We start from the raw sequence: 18856 nt of genomic DNA, 5'->3' as shown, positions 1-18856 counted from the left end.
CCCTCCTTCACCCTTAGCCAGCATCCCCCATGCCCCCAAAGGGACCTCCTGGCTTCTCCATCCAACCTCAGCTATGACCTTGCTTAAGCCCACATTCCTAAAAGGAACACTGATCGCAACAACTCAGAGTTTGCAAGTTATGAAAACTGCCACTGGTTTGTATTTATTTTTCATTTATTTTTACTTGGAGGATAATTGCTTTGCAATGTTGCATTGGTTTCTGCCGTACGACAGTGTGAATCGGTTGTTGCTGTTCAGTGGCTCAGTCATGCCCGACTCGGTGAGAGACCCCAGGCTTCTTTGTGCTTCGCTCTCTCCCGGAGTTTGCTCAAACTCAGGGCCATTGAGTCGATGATACCATCCAACCATCTCACCTCCTGTCTGCCCCTTCTCCTGCCCTCCGTCTTTCCCAGCCTCAGGGTCCTTCCCAGTGAGTTGGCTCTTCACAAAAGGTGTAAGTATACACAGATTCCCTCCCTCCCATCTCAGCCCTCTAGGTCATCACGGAGCACTGGGCTGGACTCCCTGCCCTTTACAGCAACTTCCCACTAGCTGTTTTATACCTCGTGGTGTATATGTTTCAATGCTGCTCTCAATTCCTCCCACCTTCTCCTTTCCCTGCTGTGTCTACAAGTCTGTTCTCTATGTCTGTGTATTTAAAACTTTGGATATTAGCTTTGCATATATTTTGCATGTATCTATTTGGCTAATCCAGACAATCTAAAAATAAAAGTACTTTGTATTAACTACCACTTAGAAACTGCTTCGTCTGTGCCCTTGGGAGTCAGCTCTATAAACCTCAAAGTAACCCAAGAACTTCCAGAGGTCAGACTGTGACACAGACAGAGCTCTTGGGCTCCCTCACATGGCTTGCCCTCCAATACCTGGATCAAGAGAATCCAGAGTATCAAAAGCTAAAGCAAGAAGGTTTTTCAGCCCCAATGAGTTTAAGGACCACAGACTTATAGCACTGCTTCTCATCCTGGACAAAGGCTGGTGGACAGAGAATGAGGTTTTAGGCTGGATGAGACTTTGAAGGGAAATGTTAGAAAATTACCAGGCAATCCAGTTTTCCTGAGGAAACAGAAGCCTACTCAGAGCCTGAATTGATTACATGTAGATGACGCCACCCTTATGGCAGAAAGCAAAGAGGAATTAAAGAGCCTCTTGATGAAAGAGGAGAGTGAAAAAGCTGGCTTAAAACTCAACATTCAAAAAATGAAGATCAAGGCATCCGGTCCCATCATAGATGCGGAAAAAAAGGGAAACAGTGACCGACATATTTTTGGGGGCTCCAAAATCTCTGAAGATGTGACTGCAGCCATGAAGTTAAAAGATGCTTGCTCCTTGGAAGAAAAATTATGACCAACCTAGATAACACATCAAAAAGCAGAGACATTACTTTGCCGACAAAAGTCAGTCTAGTCAAAGCTATATGGTTTTTCCAGTAGTCATGTACGGATGTGAGAGTTGGACCATAAAGAAAGCTGAGCACCAAAGAATTGATGCTTTTGAACTGTGGTATTGGAGAAGTCTCTTGAGAGTTCCTTGGACTGTGAGAAGATCAAACCAGTCCATCCTAAAGGAAATCAGTCCTGAATATTCATTGGAAGGACTGATGCTGAAGCTGAAGCTCCAATACTTTGGCCACCTGATGTGAAGAACTGACTCACTGGAAAAGACCCTGATGCTGGGAAAGATTGAAGGTGGGAGGAGAAGGGGAAGAGAGAGGATGAGATGGTTGGATGGCATCACTGACTCAATGGACATGAGTTTGAACAAGCTCTGGGTATTGGAGATGGACAGAGAAGCCTGGCATGCTGCAGTCCATGGGGTCGCAAAGAGTCAAACAGGACTGAGTGACTAAGCTGAACTGCACTGCTCATCCGTAGTCATTCCTTTAACCATGGTTTTGACCACAAATTGCACCCTTCATATCCAGAAAGACACAGCCTAAGGGGAATGCATGAGAGAAAACAGAATGATCTCAACTGAAGACTTTCTACCATTAACAGCCAAGGAGGGTGAAGCCTCTTAAAACTTGCTACTCTGAGTGTGCTCCATGGATCAAAAACATCAGCATCGCCTGGCAGTTTATTGGAGATGGAAATCTCAGGTACAATCCTGTTCATAATGTATGAGAGCTTCAGGTGACTCATATGCAAATTAAATTCTAAAAGCATTGAATTAGGATTCAGTGGTTTTCATCCCTGTCTGAGGGTTAGAATCACCTGGGTGAACACTTAGGCACTCTAGGTCATACTGTAGGCCAGTTAAATCAGAATCCTTTGGCTCAGGGCTGAGCATCAGTAGGTTTCAAAGTTTTACAAACTGCTTCCAGTGTGGGGTCAGGGCTGGGAACCATGGGACTGGAAGGACACCATCTGGCTTGGACCCTGTGTTCACCTTGACCTCACCAAGACCCTGTGACCCTTTGTCTCACCCATTTGACTATAACTAGCACCATCTTTCCCTTGAGATCTACAGCACCATGCTGGCCCATCTTTAATTATTTTTAAGTGACATCTTGTCCAATGACATGTAGAATTCAGGAACTTGGAGCCAAGACAGAGCCTTCCTGGCTTAGCACAAGGTCTCCTAGGACATCTTTCCAACCCCCTCCTGTCAGAGGAGAGGTGGACTATGCCCTAGATGCTCTTTGGGCAGTTTTACTGCAGATGTTAGCGCTTCCCAGGTGGCTCAATGGTAAGGAATCTGCCTGCATTGCAGGAGACACAGGAAACACGGGTTTGATCTCAGGGTTGGGAAGATCCCCTGGAGAAGGAAATGGCCACCCACTCCAGTATTCTTGCCTGGAGAATCCCATGGACAGAGGAGCCTGGCGGGCTACAGCCCATGGGGTCGCAAAGAGTCGGACGCAACCAATCCGCACAAGCAAGCACCACAGATGTTATTTTTAAAATAAACATCCTTTCCCCCTCCTTTTCAAATGAACAGATTTGATTTAATAAATTCTAAAATTATTTTAAGTCTATGGCCATACCACCCTGAATGTATCTGATTGCTGCTGATCTTGGAAGCTAAGCATGGTCAGGTCTGGTGAGTACTTGGATGGGAGAACACCTGGGAATACTGAGTGCTGTAGGCTTTAAATAAAAAAAGTAAATAATAAAAAGTTTAAGAACTATTATATTTTGCTGCATTAATTCTACAGAAGTCCATGTATCTTTTTAAACAAAGAGATAATGGGAATGGAAAAAAATAGCTTGGCTTTTAAATGAAATCCAACAACAACTCAGGATGGAGTTTTTAATTATACAAAAAAATGATGCTAATGGTTCAACCTCATATTATTATTGTGAGTATTCAAAGTACCTGCTTGGGGGGGGAAAATACTTCCGTGGTAGTCCAGTGGCTAAGACTCCATGTTCCCAGTGAAGGAGTCTCAGGTTGGATTCCGGGTCAGGGAACTAGATCCCACATGCTGCAACTAAGTAAGACCCAGTACAGTCAAATAAATATTTTAAAAGAAAAATATTTATGTCAAAACAAAAAAACAAACAAACAAACCCTGCTTAATAAACATCAGTTCCCTAGCAGCCCGGCCATAAGGAAAACTAAGACTGGAACTCAGTTCTCCTAACCCTGGCTCTGTGGTTTCCCACTGCCCTGCATCGTCTCTAGTTCTGCCAAGCTGGTCCATAGCCTGGCCCAGCAAGGACCAGGAACAGTGAGCTTGAGGAAGGGCAGAGTCAGGTGAGAATAAGCTCATTCAGTGGTAATGAAATGTTCACATAGCTTGTCATAAGCTTCCGGTATTACAGTAAGTGATGTATGTTGTAGAATTATACATGAGAGCCAGAGAGCTGGCTTAAGGAAGAACAGTGTATGAGGGGTTACATACACCACTGCTGTATGTACATAGTTAAAGGATTTGGAATGGCTAAACCAGAAGAAAGGAGGCTAAAGACTGAATATCTCTTGAGACTCATCGAGGATGATGGCCTTTGGACTGATGGCCAGCTATTTTCCAAATCTGCTCAAGAAGGGAAATGGACTGAGTCTGAAACAGTGGGCTTTTGGAAGAGAGGCAGCTTAAAGGAGCTCATGTCTGATGCCTGACGTGAAGCACACTTCCCGCCCTAGGATGATTACCTGAAGGAGATTTCCAGAATGTGAGCATCATCAATACCCAGTGTTGGGGGATGCCAACAATGGGACAATCATGCCAAACAATGGGACTTAGAATGAAATGGAATCTTACTGGAAACAGAGAGATGGATAAGACCCTAAATCCAGGTTCTGTGACTTTCTAGGTATAACTAGCCTCTGAATGAAACATAAGACTTTTTTTCAAAAATCAAAATTCGTCCTTTTTATGCATTCCCATTCTATATTCTAATTACTACACATAGCTCACTTGACATTTTCCAGCAAGCCATTCTCTGTGAATCAATACATTTTAGGTTTGTTTATACAGTCCAGTGTTCTTGCCTGGAGAATCTCAGGGATGGGGGAGCCTGGTGGGCTGCCGTCCATGGGGTCACACAGAGTCGGACACGACTGAAGTGACTTAGCAGCAGCAGCATATAGTCGGGTTGGGTACATCTTTCTTTCTTTTTTTTTTTTAATTGGAGGATAATTGGTTTACAATGTTGTGCTAGTTTATGATGTACAAAACATGAATCAACCATAAATATACATATATCCCCTCCCTCTTGAGCCTCCCTCCCACTCCCCATCCCACCCCTCTAAGTCATTACAGAGCATCGAGCTGAGCTCCCTGAAAAAAGCAAAATTCTTGAATATTAAATCATCAGAGTTATATATAAGTTATGACTTATTTTGACTAAAAATCATCTGCCTTGGGTGATAAGAAAGATCAAGAAAAACTTTGCCAAAGTTAGTTTTTGCTTCCCTGGCCCATTAGTATTCTTGATCTATTAGTTTTACTGTCTGAAAGTGAAAGTCCAAGTATTAATATTTCATCCATTCTATTGATGGAAAAGCAAAATGAAGATGTAACGATTTGTACTCTGCACTAATCAAGATGTAATTACAGTAAGAATTCACAAGGAGGCCTTTAACCCTGGACTCTTGCTTCCAAGTAAGTGACTCCAGCAGCTGGGACAAATGGCCACCACGCCTTCCAGTGACCCAGGGCTGTTGGCTTCCAAAGACCTTTGTATATTTCAGGTTCGAGGATAGCACCTGGGACTCCAAGGTCGTGTCTTTAGCTAGTATCACTAACAGTGGCTGTAATTCCTGCTCCTTCAACATAGCCAACATTCTCTTGAAAAACTAGATGGATTTGTAATTAAAACCACAAACTGTGCCCAACAGACCACAGAAGAAGGTTACTTAGCAGTAAACCCTAGACAAGAGAAGCTGCTTCTCTGAAGGCTGGTCATACAGCGAGAAAGCATGAAATGTTATCTCTGTTTTCAGATGGGGAAACTTGGTGTCTAGATCATATGATGATTTATAGCACAGGATAACCTGTAGAGAAATTGTCTGTTTTCCTATAGACCACCTCCTGATAAGGAAAGGTGCTTTTCTACCACATTCCGACAAGAGAGATAAGCCTGGAAATATGATTTTTCCCACCCCCATGAGAGAAGGGACACTGCATTTATCCTGGGCTGTCTGAGAGGTAAAAGGATATGAATGTCAGAGGGGTGGGTCCCATGTCAGGACGGGAACTGCTACTTAAGGATTAGGGAAAAAGAGGGCTGTACATATGGATAGAGACTGGGGTGTCCAAGGTAGCTGGACCTCCCCTGGGAATGTCCATAATGGGACTACGGTCTTTGCTTTGAAAGCCTAGGTTGGCACAGAGGGATTGAAACCACCAAGGAAACGCATTGACCTGGAGGAAAACACCAGGCTATAAGAGGAGAGACAAGTGAGACCCATATCTGGGAAAGCCCCAGGTCTTCATCTTGAACCTGTGGAAGAGAGAATCCAGCAGTCTCCTGGTGATCAGAAAGCTCCAGGCTGAGGGATCTCTTTGAGGGTCCCCCACATGTCTCTGGGGCTCTGTATGGCGCTAAAGAGAGGGTACTCCAAAGAAGGACCAAGACTGGCCTTCTCATCAAGCTTCAAGGCTAGAGGACACATGTCAGATAAATTGATTTTTTAAATATAAAGAAATATAAAATTTATTGCACTCAAGTGCTATCCAGTAATTCATGCCCATTGCATCTTTATTGTAGAAACCAACCTGAGTGTTAATTAAGACTTTTAAGGCTGATGTTTAAACTATATAGATATTTGAGAAGATAAGAGTACAGTTTGGGACATTTATGACCAATTATTTCAGATAGAATATTTACTGTACAAGTACCTTCTCAATCTCATCAAGTAGACGGTTTTAGGGTTCTGATCTTTAGTTGATGATTGAAGAGTTGCCGCCTGAACATCTCTCCCTCATAGTTTCCTGAATCATGATGCATTCCGTGTACGGATGCCAAGACCTGAACATGTCTTCTACTGACAGTTTCAGGGAAAGCACAGGAAATTGGTTATTTTATTGTTCTACTATATTCTTTCCTAAAAATGTGTCAAAGAACACTTTCTGGAATAAGGGTATAACCACATCATAAAAGCTGCTGATATCATCAACTATCTTCTACTGCTATTAGATTACCTAGAGGAGAAAAGTGAGTTTGGGACATTTAAAAAAGATTTGTGAAAATCGGCTAGGCAGTAGCCTCATTGTCGAAATCTTTAATTCAATCTAATCATCAACCTGTTGTTTTATTGGTCATCAAATATAAAATAAAAAGACAGTAGCCTCGATCAAATCACTGTTCCAGGCCTCATATGATCCACTGTACAAATGCATGGCCGAAAGAATTTGGCTCACCTCCCATTGCTAATTCATTCAAACCTAATTTCCCATGGAGCAGCCAATGGCCTGACTGGTGCAATTTCTCCCGGTGCAATTTCTCCTGGTTCGATTTCTCCCTGAACATGCTCCTGACCAGGGAATCATCACCTCAAGAGAAGAGAAGCCTCTTTGCCATCCACCAGTTTTATCACCTTGGACAAATAATTTCATCTCTCTAGGCCTCCATGTCCTCATCAGGAAGATGAGGTGGTTGAAATAATAATTGCTACGTGCCTTCCAGCTCTGTAATTCTGTGAATCTATTACTTGCTGTATTTGTAAACATTAGATAAGCCAAAGGCATCATCAGAACGAATGCATTGATCTGAAGACAATGCCTTAGAACATGGCAGCTTTCCTAATTTAAAAGGAAATGCACTGCTGTGAGGATCTGCCTGTTTGACAAACTATTGTTTGCATCTATTAAAACAAGTATCCAGACAGGTTCTGCCAGGCAACCCAAATAACCTGATTCAGATGATAGAACTGCTGTGGTAAAGAAACTCTTCTATGCAGATATGAGGCACCGACTGGACCTGAAATGCATATATTATTCAAAACGTGAATATATAAAAGTTTCAAAGAGATCCAGAATACCCTGATCTTTATTCATTCGACAGACAACTCAAAGAAGCAATTCGGTGTCTGCCATAGAAATTTATGGAAAAGTTCTGAAACTCTGTCTCTCTTATTTTCAACAGGAAATAAGGAAAAAAATAGAGACAAGCAACATGGTTTGAGAAGAGGAATATATGATAAGCAGACCCACACACAGGATAAGCAGAGCCCCCACGGTCGTTGGTTGTCTGTGTCTTTCCTCGCAAGGTGGTTCACTGCTCCTACAAATGAGAAATTCTCTTTTTTTTTTTTCTTGAGCTTCATCTTTTTAATTGAGTGATGTTTTTATATAAATATCAGTCTGCATCTTTATTGCTTTCAATCATCTTAGTGACAGCTTCGGGGTTTGAACTGTGCTCTTCATTAGGTGAGCAAAAGCCTGTAGGTCATTTTACGAAGCATTATTTATCGTCACCTAGAGGTCAAGAGGAAAGCTTTAGAAAATGCAGTGAGAAGTCCTGGGTTCTGACTTCCTTGGTGATCCGGTGGTTAAGGAGCCACCTTCCAATGCAAGAGACAGAGGTTCGATCCTTGGTCCAGCAACTAGGATCACACATGTCTTGGGGCAACTAAGTTCGAGTCCTGCAACTACCAAGCCTGCACCACAACTAAGACCCAACGCAGCTAAAGAAATAAATAATTTAAAAAAAAAGAAAAGAGGAAGTCCTGAGTTCAAATTCCTATTGTGTATTTCATTATGTGACACCAGGCAATCACCGTACCCTGTAGAGTTTCAACTTTCACCCACAAAATGGAGTTAACACTACTTTATATTTATTTTGAAGGCAATATTTCTGATATAATATCTTAACAACTAGCAGTTATGATCACTGATTTTTCTCATGAGGTTAGATTCAGCCTGGTCAACTAGAGTTTACCACACTGCAGGATCTCTAAAACATATTACATTTTTATTTCGTGGTTGAGAGATGAACAGGTTTTTTTTGAAAGTTTCATTTTATAAATGAAATGAATATAAAGGAACTTTTATCATGTAGGTGTTTGATTCTTGCTATTCCTGGCAGTTATATTCTATAAACTCTCCAAGTACACTGAATTAGCAAATATTGATCAAGTGTTCCTTGGAGGAATAGAGTTTGATTCCTGTGAGGCTGTGGTCACATTCTGATCAACTGGTCAACATAGAATCTTGTTGTACATGTGCTTCTGTTTAAAGACACCTTCTTTCACATACATTTTTGATTCACTAGCTTTTAACTCAAATCCACCATATTACAATGCATGCCTGAACAAAGCTTATCTAAACATACACATTTTCCCATAAGGCATATCAAAGCCTTCTCGCACTTAGAAGCCCTAGAGAGCATTCCAGCACTCTCCTGGGGAGCCATTTTAAATAACAACATATCCAGCAAAAAGCATACAAGTGCAAAATACTTGGCAGGAACTAGATTGTAAAAAAGGCATTTGTTTGCCATATGAGAGTTGAAATTCAGAAGACAGAGTGTGGCCTTCAGCTGAGAACATACTCACAGGGCAACTCAAATGTTTTACCACTTTGTATACAATTGCACGCATGGCCCATGAAACGCCATGAGTGTTGATTTTGCGGTTACAAAGAAATTTTAGTGAGTAGGTGCATTCACAGACACAAAATCTTGCAAATACTGACGGTTGCGTGTTTGTGTATAACTATATATATATGTATTCTTTCAATATTTATGTTGTAGGGACTACAGTAAGTATTTTACATATACCTTCTCCTTTATTACAATAGTTACATAGACTCAATATCTCCATAATCTTACCAACATGTAATTGAGGGCTGAGGACTTTAATTGCAAAAGTTCACACAGATATAACCAGAATGCAAAGCTGAGTCAGATTCCAGGGCCTATATTTGTCTTATTCTTTATTCTGCGTTTCGCCAAATTTGTTTTTTTTAAATCAGGCAAGTGGCCAGGCATGCCACTTCTTGTCAAATTGGAAAACCACTGCCTTTGATCATCACATTGACGTCAAATTTAAATAAGGTAACTTAATTTGAAAAGCAAGCTACAGACATTTAAATGCCTCTCATTATTCTAACACATCCTTCCAGTTTTCAGTATTCTAACAAATATTCATTAAATGCCTACTAAGTGCCCATAAGTATTGCAAGTGCAGTCCTCAACACAGAGGTGATGACAGGAGGCCTCTGGAGCACATCAGACTGTTCTCTATCCATCTCCTAAGGTTAAGATACACACACCACTACAGCAACTTCAAACTCTTACTGGTCAAAAAATGAAAGAAAGGTTAAAGTAAATGTGATGCCATTACCTGTCAAGCTAGTGATTTGGGGGAATTATATATAAAAAAAGTACTCTATCCATTTTGGCTAAGAATGATGGATGTATTCATAAAAGCTTATGTGTGAAACAGTAACGTTCAGGGACAATGTATCAAGCAGGATGGATTAGACTCTCCTGAAATAACAAACAGCCCCAAAGGATCACAAAAAAAAGCCTTCTTTTTTTGCTCTTGCAAAGTCTAATGTCGGTTGAATGGCCCTCTTCCATCTTGTAACCGGTCTTAAGGCATCTACTCCGTGAACTTCCCTGGAGCACCAGTGGTTAAGAACCTGCCTGCCAATGTAGGGGAAACGGGTTTGATCTTTGGCATCCCACATGACCCAGGCAACCAAGCCACAGCAACTGCAGCCCACGCACCCTAGAGCCCAAGCTCAGCAAAGAGAGAAGCGACCGCAATGAGAAAGCCCTGCACCTCACCCAAAGAGCAGCCCCGCCCACCGCAACTAGAGAAAATCTGCACAGAGCAATCAAGAAAAACTGCAGACAAAAATAAGATGAGCAAACTTTTCAAAAAAGCACATCTCCTCTCAATCATCTGACAGTCTGCGGAAGGCAGAAGCAAAGAGTGTTTGGATGAGCAAGGTCTCTGCCACAAATACAAATAACTATTCCTGATAATTCTGAAGATAATACCCAACCCCTCGCCCATCAGAAAAAGACCCAGTTTCCCCCTAACTCAGTCTCTCCCATCAGGAAGTTCCCATAAGCCTCTTATCCTTCTCCATCAGAGGACAGACAGAATGAAAACCACAATCACAGACAACTAACCAATCTGATCACATGGACCACAGCCTTGTCTAACTCAGTGAAACGATGAGCCATGCCATGTAGGGCCACCCAAGATGGATGGGTCATGGTGGAGAGGTCAGACAGAATGTGGTCCACTGGAGAAGGGCATGGCAAACCACTTCAGTACTCTTGCATTGAGAACCCCATGAACAGTATGAAAAGGCAAAATGATACGATACTGAAAGAGGAACTCCCCAGGTCAGTAGGTGCCCAATATGCTACTGGAGATCAGTGGAGAACTACCTCCAGGAAGAATGAAGAAACGGAGCCAAAGCAAAAACAACACCCAGTTGTGGGTGTAATTGGTGATGGAAGTAAAGCCCGATGCTGTAAAGAGCAATGTTGCAAAGGAATCTGGAATGTTAAGTCCATGAACTAAGGCAAATTGGAAGTGGTCAAACAGGAGATGGCAAGAGTGAACGTTGACATTTTAGGAATCAGTGAACTAAAATGGGTTGGAATGGGTGAATTTAACCCAGATGACCATTATATCTACTACTGTGGGCAAAAATCCCTTAGAAGAAATGGAGTAGCCATCATGGTCAACAAAAGAGTCTGAAATGCAGTACTTGGATGCAGTCTCAAAAACGACAGAATAATCTCTGCTCATTTCCAAGGCAAACCATTCAATATCACGGTAATCCAAGTCTATGTCCTGACCAATAGTGCTGAAGAAGCTGAAGTTGAATGGTTCTATGAAGACCTAAAAGACCTTCTAGAACTAACATCCAAAAAAGAGGTCCTTTTCATTACAGGGGCCTGGAATGCAAAAGTAGGAAGTCAAGAAATACCTGGAGTAACAGGCAAGTTTGGCTTTGGAATACAGAATAAAGCAGGACAAAGGCTAACAGTGTTTTGCCAAGAGAATGCACTGGTCAAAGCAAACACCCTCTTCCAAAAACACAAGAGAAGACTCTACACATGGATATCACCATATGGTCAACACCGAAATCAGATTGATTATATTCTTTGCAGCCAGAGATGGAGAAGTTCTATACAGCCAGCAAAAATAAGACTGGGAGCTGACTGTGGCTCAGGTCATGAAATCCTTATTGCCAAATTCAGACGTAAATTGAAGAAAGTAGGGAAAACCACTAAACCATTCAGGTTTACCTAAATCAAATCCCTTATTATTATACAGTGGAAGTGAGAAATAGATTCAAGGGATTAGATCTGATAGACAGAGTGCCTGAAGAACTATGGACAGATGTTCCTGACACTGTAGAGAGGCAGGGATCTAGAACATCCCCAAGAAAAAGAAATGCAAAAAGGGAAAATAGTTGTCTGAAGAGACCTTACAAATAGCTGTGAAAAGAAGAGAAGAGAAAGGCAAAGGAGAAAAGGAAAGACTCTTCATTTGAATGCAGAGTTCCAAAGAATAGCAAGGAGAGAGAAGAAAGGCTTCCTCAGTGATCGATGCAAAGAAACAGAGGAAAACAATAGAATGGGAAAGACTAGAGATCTCTTCAAGAAAATTGATACCAGGGAAACATTTCATGCAAAGATGGGCTCAATGAAGGACAGAAATGGTATGGACCTAACAGAAGCAGAAGATATTAAGAGGTGGTAAGAATTCACAGAAGACCTATACAAAAAAAGATCTTCATGACCTGGATAATCACGATGGTGTGATCACTCACTTAGAGACAGATATCCTGGAATGCAAAGTCAAGTGGGCTTTAGGAAACATCACTATGAACAAAGCAAGTGGAGGTGATGGAATTCCAGTTGAGCTATTTCAAATCCTAAAAGGTGATGCTGTCAAAGTGCTGCACTCAGTATGCCAGCAAATTTGAAAAACTCAGCAGTGGCCACAGGACCAGAAAAGGTCAGTTTTCATTTCAATCCCAAAGAAAGGCAATGCCAAAGAATGCTCCAACTACCACACAATTGCACTCATCTCACACGCTAGTAAAGTAATGCTCAAAATTATCCAAGCCAGGTTTCAACAGTAGATGAACTGTGAACTTCCAGGTGTTCAAGTTGGATTTAGAAAAGGCAGAGGAACCAGAGATCAAACTGCCAACATCTGCTGATCATCGAAAAAGCAAGAGAGTTCCAGAAAAACATCTATTTCTGCTTTATTGACTATGCCAAAGCCTTTGACTCTATGGATCACAACAAACTGTTGAAAATTCTGAAAGAGATGGGAATACCAGACTACCCAACCTGCCTCCTGAGAAATCTGTATCCAGGTCAAGAAGCAACAGTTAGAACTGGACATGGAGCAACAGACTGGTTCCAAATTGGGAAAGGAGTATGTCAAGACTGTATATTGTCACCCTGCTTATTTAACTTATATGCAGAGACATCATGAGAAATGCCGGACTGGATGAAGCACAAGCTGGAATCAAGATTGCCGGGAAAAATATCAATAACCTCAGATATGCAGATGACACCACCCTTATGGCAGAAAGTGAAGAGGAACTAAAAAGCCTCTTGATGAAGTGAAAGAGGAGAGTGAAAAAGTTGGCTTATAACTCAACATTCAGAAAGGTAAGATCATGGCATCCAGTCCCATCACTTCATGGCAAATAGATGTGGAAACAGTGACAGATTTTATTTTGGGGAGCTCCAAAATCACTGCAAATGGTGACTGCAGCCATGAAATTAAAAGACACTTGCTCCTTGGAAGAAAAGTTATGACTAACCTGCTGCTGCTGCTGCTGCTGCTGCTAAGTCGCTTCAGTCGTGTCCGACTCTGTGTGACCCCATAGATGGCAGCCCACCAGGCTCCCCCGTCCCTGGGATTCTCAAGGCAAAAACACTGAAGTGGATTGCCATTTCCTTCTCCAATGTATGAAAGTGAAAAGTGAAAGTGAAGTCACTCAGTCATGTCCGACTCTTAGTGACCCCATGGACTGCAGCCCACCAGGCTCCTCTGTCCATGGGATTTTCCAGGCAAGAGTACTGGAGTGGGGTGCCATTGCCTTCTCCGATGACCAAGCTAGAAAGCTTATTAAAAAGCAGAGACATTACTTTGCCAACAAAGGTCCATTTAGTCAAAGCTATGGTTTTTCCAGTAGTCATGCTTGGATATAAGATTCGGATCATAAAGAAAGCTGATCACCAAAGAATTGATACTTTTGAACTGTGGTGTTGGAGAAGACTCTTGAGAGTCTGTTGGACTGCAAGGAGATCCAACCAGTCCTTCTTGACTGGCAGGAAATCGGGAATTAGGGAATTTGAATTTCCTAAAGGAAATCAGTCCTGAATATGCATTGGCAGGACTGATGCTGAAGCTGACACTCCAATACTTTGGCCACCTGATGCGAATAACTGACTCATTTGAAAAGATCCTGATGCTGAGAAAGATTGAAGGTGAGAGGAGAAGGGGCAACAGAGGATGAGATGGTTGGATGGCATCACCAACTTGATGGACATGAGTCTGAGTAAACTCCAGGAGTTGGTGATGGACAAGGAGGCCTGGTGTGCTGCAGTCCATGGGGTTGCAAAGAGTGAGACATGACTGAGCCACTGAATTGATACTGATAGAGTATGGGTGATCTCAAATCTCACTTTGATTAATGGCAGACAGTGGGAAACACCTGTAGTTGAAAGCTTTTGTTTTATGCTTCAAGGGGACATGGTTTGGGTCTCCTTGGAGATGGCCTTTCTGGGGTGAGTTCTGTGAACAGAGGTGGGGGACTGGCCCAGGAGAGGGGAGGATTACAGGAGCTGGGGGACCTGGGGAGCACTGAAAATGCCATCTAGGCTGACCATGTAATCTAGCAACTTAAAACATCCTCTGGGCTAATGTTATGATGGTAGAACCCCCCTCAGGAAATGCCCTGCCACGTGGTCCAGGCTCTGCTTCAGCAGCCCCTCATCCCTGGACACACAGTCCACCTTCAAGTGTCTCTGAATACTCAGATTTCCCTGGTGTCCAGGTTAAGACTCTTCACTTCCAATGCAAAGGACCCAGGTTCTATCCCTGGTCAGGGAACTAAGACCCCACAAGCTGCATGTCATGGCCAAAGAATGAAAACAAATATCTCTGAATATGAGATACTCCTTCAGAGCTCAGATCTAAGCCCCTAATTTCTACCTACTCATTGGTTATATCTTTTAAACCCAAGCACGCACATGCACGATGCACATTCACGCGCACACACAGCATGATTCTCTCTTTCCCATGACAGCCTTCCCAGTAATCTCTCTTCCGTGCTCAACAGCATCACTTCCTTTCCTCCCCCTCCAGTGAGAGGATCCTCATGCTCTTCACTGTTCTGGCCTCTATTCTCTGGGTCCCCTCCAGAAGCTTCCCACAGTGTGGCAGTGACATGACCAGGGCGGCCTCTACCTAGCCTCCGATCTGGGCAAGACCTCTACACTAAGGTCTGTCAACCCTTAGAGAACATGGTGAGTTTGTAGTTTCCTCATGCTCTCATCTTACAGAAAGAAAAGCATGAACTAGAGCAGAGATTCCAAAACACACTGGCTTTTGTCCTTAGCGGCGCCTCCAACCATTTCAGACGTCCTAGTAAACACACAGGAGAAGGCAATGGCAACCTACTCCAGTATTCTTGCCTATAGAATTCCATGGACAGAGGAGCCTGGTGGGCTACAGTCCATGGGGTCACAAAGAGTCAGATACGACTTTGCCTGTGTGTACTGAACTGTAACTTCCTCCAATTTTAAAGGAAAACTAGAGAAGGAAATGGCAACCCACTCCAGTGTTCTTGTCTGGAGAATCCCAGGGACGGGGGAGCCTGGTGGGCTGCCATCTGTGGGGTCGCACAGAGTCGGACACGACTGAAGCGACTTAGTAGTAGTTAGTAGTAGTAAACACACACCCATTTGAAAAAAAGCAACTCAAATGCCAACTAATTCTGCAGGATCCTCAGCTGATGTCTGATCAAAGTGCATCCTGAGTAGGAGGAAAGGTGATGCTTCCCAGACACCAACTGCTCACCTTCATCACATAGGATAGCTCTGAGAAGGAATGAATCCTGCTTTATTCAATTATTCCCACTCAGAAGTCACCACCATTCAGGAGCCTATTACTTACAGAGGGGAAACTCCAGGAACCCACCTGATGAGGAGGGTGACTGCTTCTAAATTCAGTTGGCTGGGTTTTTAATGTTCTGTGTTTTCGTTCTGTTTTCACTGTAGAAGTGATGTCCAGCCACCCTAGTGCACTGGACAGAGCAGCTCCTAGATGGGTGGAGGGCAGCCCCAGCTGCAGCTTCAGGCAGTGCTGCTGGGGCAGCTACAGGCAGTAAAGATGGATGGTAGGCTGTCTTGAGGCCATTCATGGATCTGAAGGAGCTTCACTTGGGGGCTCAGGAAGTCCGTGTCCTGAGTGTTCTTTTCTGCTGCCTCTTGGTCCTTATCCTCTATTTGTAGTAACCAAATTTGTGCTAGAGACCAAGCCTCAACCTCTAACCTAGATCTGGGAGCCAGGTTCTTGCTATGTTCCTGTATGGTTTCCAGCCCAGTGCTCTGGTTGAAAATGATGGTGCCTTGCCATGCTCTTGGACTTCCCTGGTGTCTCAGATGGTAAAGAATCTGCCTGTAATGTGGGAGACCCGGGTTCAATCCCTGGGTTGGAAAGATCCCCTGGAGGAGGAAATAGCAACCCATTCCAGTATTCTTGCCTGGAGAATTCCATGGACCGAGGAGCGTGGTGGGCTACCACCCATGAAGTTGCAAAGAGTTGGACACGACTGAGCGACTAACCTTCTTTCTGCCATGCTCTTAACAGTCTTTCCTTTCCCCAGAACCTCAGGACTACAGCCAGGGCTCTGCTACCATTTGCCTGACTCTCCTGATGCTGGTACCCTGCTTGGTCTCAGGATGATCTCAGTACCCCAAATCTCCATCACTGGAGTCCACCCTCCTCCCAGGCCCTCCATCCTTCTTCTGTGCCCCAGGACACAATGCCTGCCCTCTGCTTACACATGACTAATGTGTGAGTACCTAATGACTCACCTCCCTCTAGGAGGATGCCTTGTTTCGTTTGCTCCCTGATGGCAGTTGGGTCGACATCAATGTCAGCCTGGGGAACCAGTGTAGCTCCCCAGGCTCTTCAATTCTGTCTGGAGCTAACACATTCCAAGATCCTTTCTGCTCAAAGCAGCTTTGGAGGAGAATGGATGAGAAGTGAAGCTGCAGAAAGGGGATGTGCAGCTTCGGGACCCTAAGCTAGATGAGAAATGGAGATGCTGGGAAAAGAAAACAGCATCTCTTTCCCCATCCCAAGCCAAGTGCTGTGAGTGCTTCCTACCCCCCAACCCACTCCTATTCCCTCCTCACCCACCCAGCAACTCAATATCTGTCACAGTGAGGACTGGGATAGCTCTGTGAACACCAGAACTAAGTCATTAAATAAACACTGCAGTTTCCATATTGTAGATTGTTTTCCCTTGGAATATATAGAAGGCAACTAACAAATTACCCCCAAGTTATATTTACCAGCTTTGAGGGTAACTCGGAGAAACAAAATGATGCTTGGCTATCTTAAGGATGTGTTGAAATTCACAAAGAACTATTTTTTTGCCAGGTGGTGATTCTTCTTTACAGAAATAATAACTCCCACTTGCTAATTGATGTGATAAACGAAGACAGAACCTCTTCTCTTCCATCACTACCTCCAAAATTAAATTTAACAGCAATACTCTGCTTAGGCAGGGAGAACAAATGGGCTAGTTACTCATTCATGGAGAACAGGTAAAAATTTTCCAGTGGCTGTTTCTTTGAAGTGTCTATTTTGAGAGATTTGAGGGGGAGTAGGTTACAAGGTGAGTATCCAACCTTTTAGAGAGCAAAAATCAGGAGTTTCAACCAAGTGCCTGCTTATCAAATGTCAATACAGACAGTGTACCTCAGTCAAGCTGAGCTTTCTTCCAATTCCATGTGCTTTGCAGCCATCCTATATCTGAATGTCACAGCTACCTTTACAAAAACAATATTCTTCAATTCAAGTAAGCAGAAAAATACAGTGAAAAGATTCCCTACTAGTCTCTAGGTAAAAGCAGATATTTTTCTTAAGAAAAACACTGGTGAGAATAAAAGCCAAGTATTGTTTTAGATTCTCTTCAATTTCCAAAATACCATTTAAAAAATAATTACACCCACGATTCATGCATGATTCATTAGGCAGGCAGCTCCAATGCACAGCTCCATTGTAATTGCACTGAAAATGTCGACATCATGAAATATACCCCCAACTTCTTGAGATTATCACCTATTCTAGTAACATCTTTGCTACCATGTAAATCTTGTCCTAATAGTCTATCTTCATTAAACGATAACGATAGTATTTCAGTTCTATGACTGGATAGCCTTCTGAAGAAATTTTTTGTTACTTCTGAATAATTAGAAGGTCAAACACTCTGTTACTGATATTTAAACCTTCTATCGTGAGAGTTAGTAGGCTTAAATCACAGAATCCTTTAAGAAGATGACCTAGGGTGGGGTGGGTGGGGAGAAGGCACACCGTGGTTGTCAGCAAATACAAGTGTTTCTAAAGACAAAAAATGGTACAGATGAACCAGTCTGCAGTAGGGAATCAATAATATACAGTACACTATCCATCACCTCTGCTGATTACAGACCAAAGTCAGAAAAGACAGCATTCCTTACATAATAGATAACCTTACAGAACACAACATATAATAAATATGATAGACGATATCTTGCAGGATAGAAACAAAAGATGCAAACTGCTGAATCACGTATCTGAAGGGGCCAGGTTGAGAGGACCAGCACCTGGATTTAATGGCCTTACAACTGAGAGTTCCACTGGGCGACCTGCCCATCCCTTTAGGTTTGAAGGGCATCCACTCTGATCTGGCAGCCACCCCTGAAGAGGGAGCCTGATGCACGGGCCGGGCACTGGAGGTCAGGGTCTCCCCACCACCACCATCCAGACACCTACCTGTGGTCTTTAACGGGGTTTTTTCTCCTAGCAACAGCTTTAACCTTTTGGCGTGGATTTTGCCTTGATAATGTGAGTCAGCCACCACCGCAGAGGTGAAGGACATGTTACAGAGGGTACAGCATTTGTTTTTATCCACCAGATCAGCATCATTTCCCTGAGAGAGAGAGAGAGAGATTGAGAGAATATTAGAGCACCCCAAGGCTTCTAATGTCTTTGTTCCACTCACCATGAAACTCACCATTGGTCTTTTTCTTGTCTTTTTTCTTTTTTTTTAAAGCATTGCATTGAGTATTATTCCATGTGGGATTTGTAGATGAAAACTTATTTTACCCACGCTATGTCATGTAACTCCATTATAAAATGAGGGTTTTATACTTAGTTAGTATTGTTAATATTA

The 18856-nt window shown here is 42.9% G+C and overlaps 1 protein-coding gene across 1 annotated transcript in view; it reads right to left on the bottom strand.

The window, feature by feature from the left end:
* The window catches only part of ZMAT4 (zinc finger matrin-type 4), a 315794-nt gene that overhangs the window by 86917 nt on the left and 210021 nt on the right, over nucleotides 1–18856 (bottom strand). The window contains exon 4 of the mRNA XM_018041759.1: nucleotides 18457–18613. Within this exon, the coding sequence (XP_017897248.1) occupies nucleotides 18457–18613 (157 nt within the window). The remainder of the gene's footprint in view (nucleotides 1–18456; nucleotides 18614–18856) is intronic.

The sequence above is a fragment of the Capra hircus genome, chromosome 27 (assembly GCF_001704415.2).
Source record: "Capra hircus breed San Clemente chromosome 27, ASM170441v1, whole genome shotgun sequence".
In the NCBI taxonomy this organism is placed as follows: Eukaryota; Metazoa; Chordata; class Mammalia; order Artiodactyla; family Bovidae; genus Capra; species Capra hircus.
This window is presented reverse-complemented; position numbering and strand designations above follow the sequence as displayed.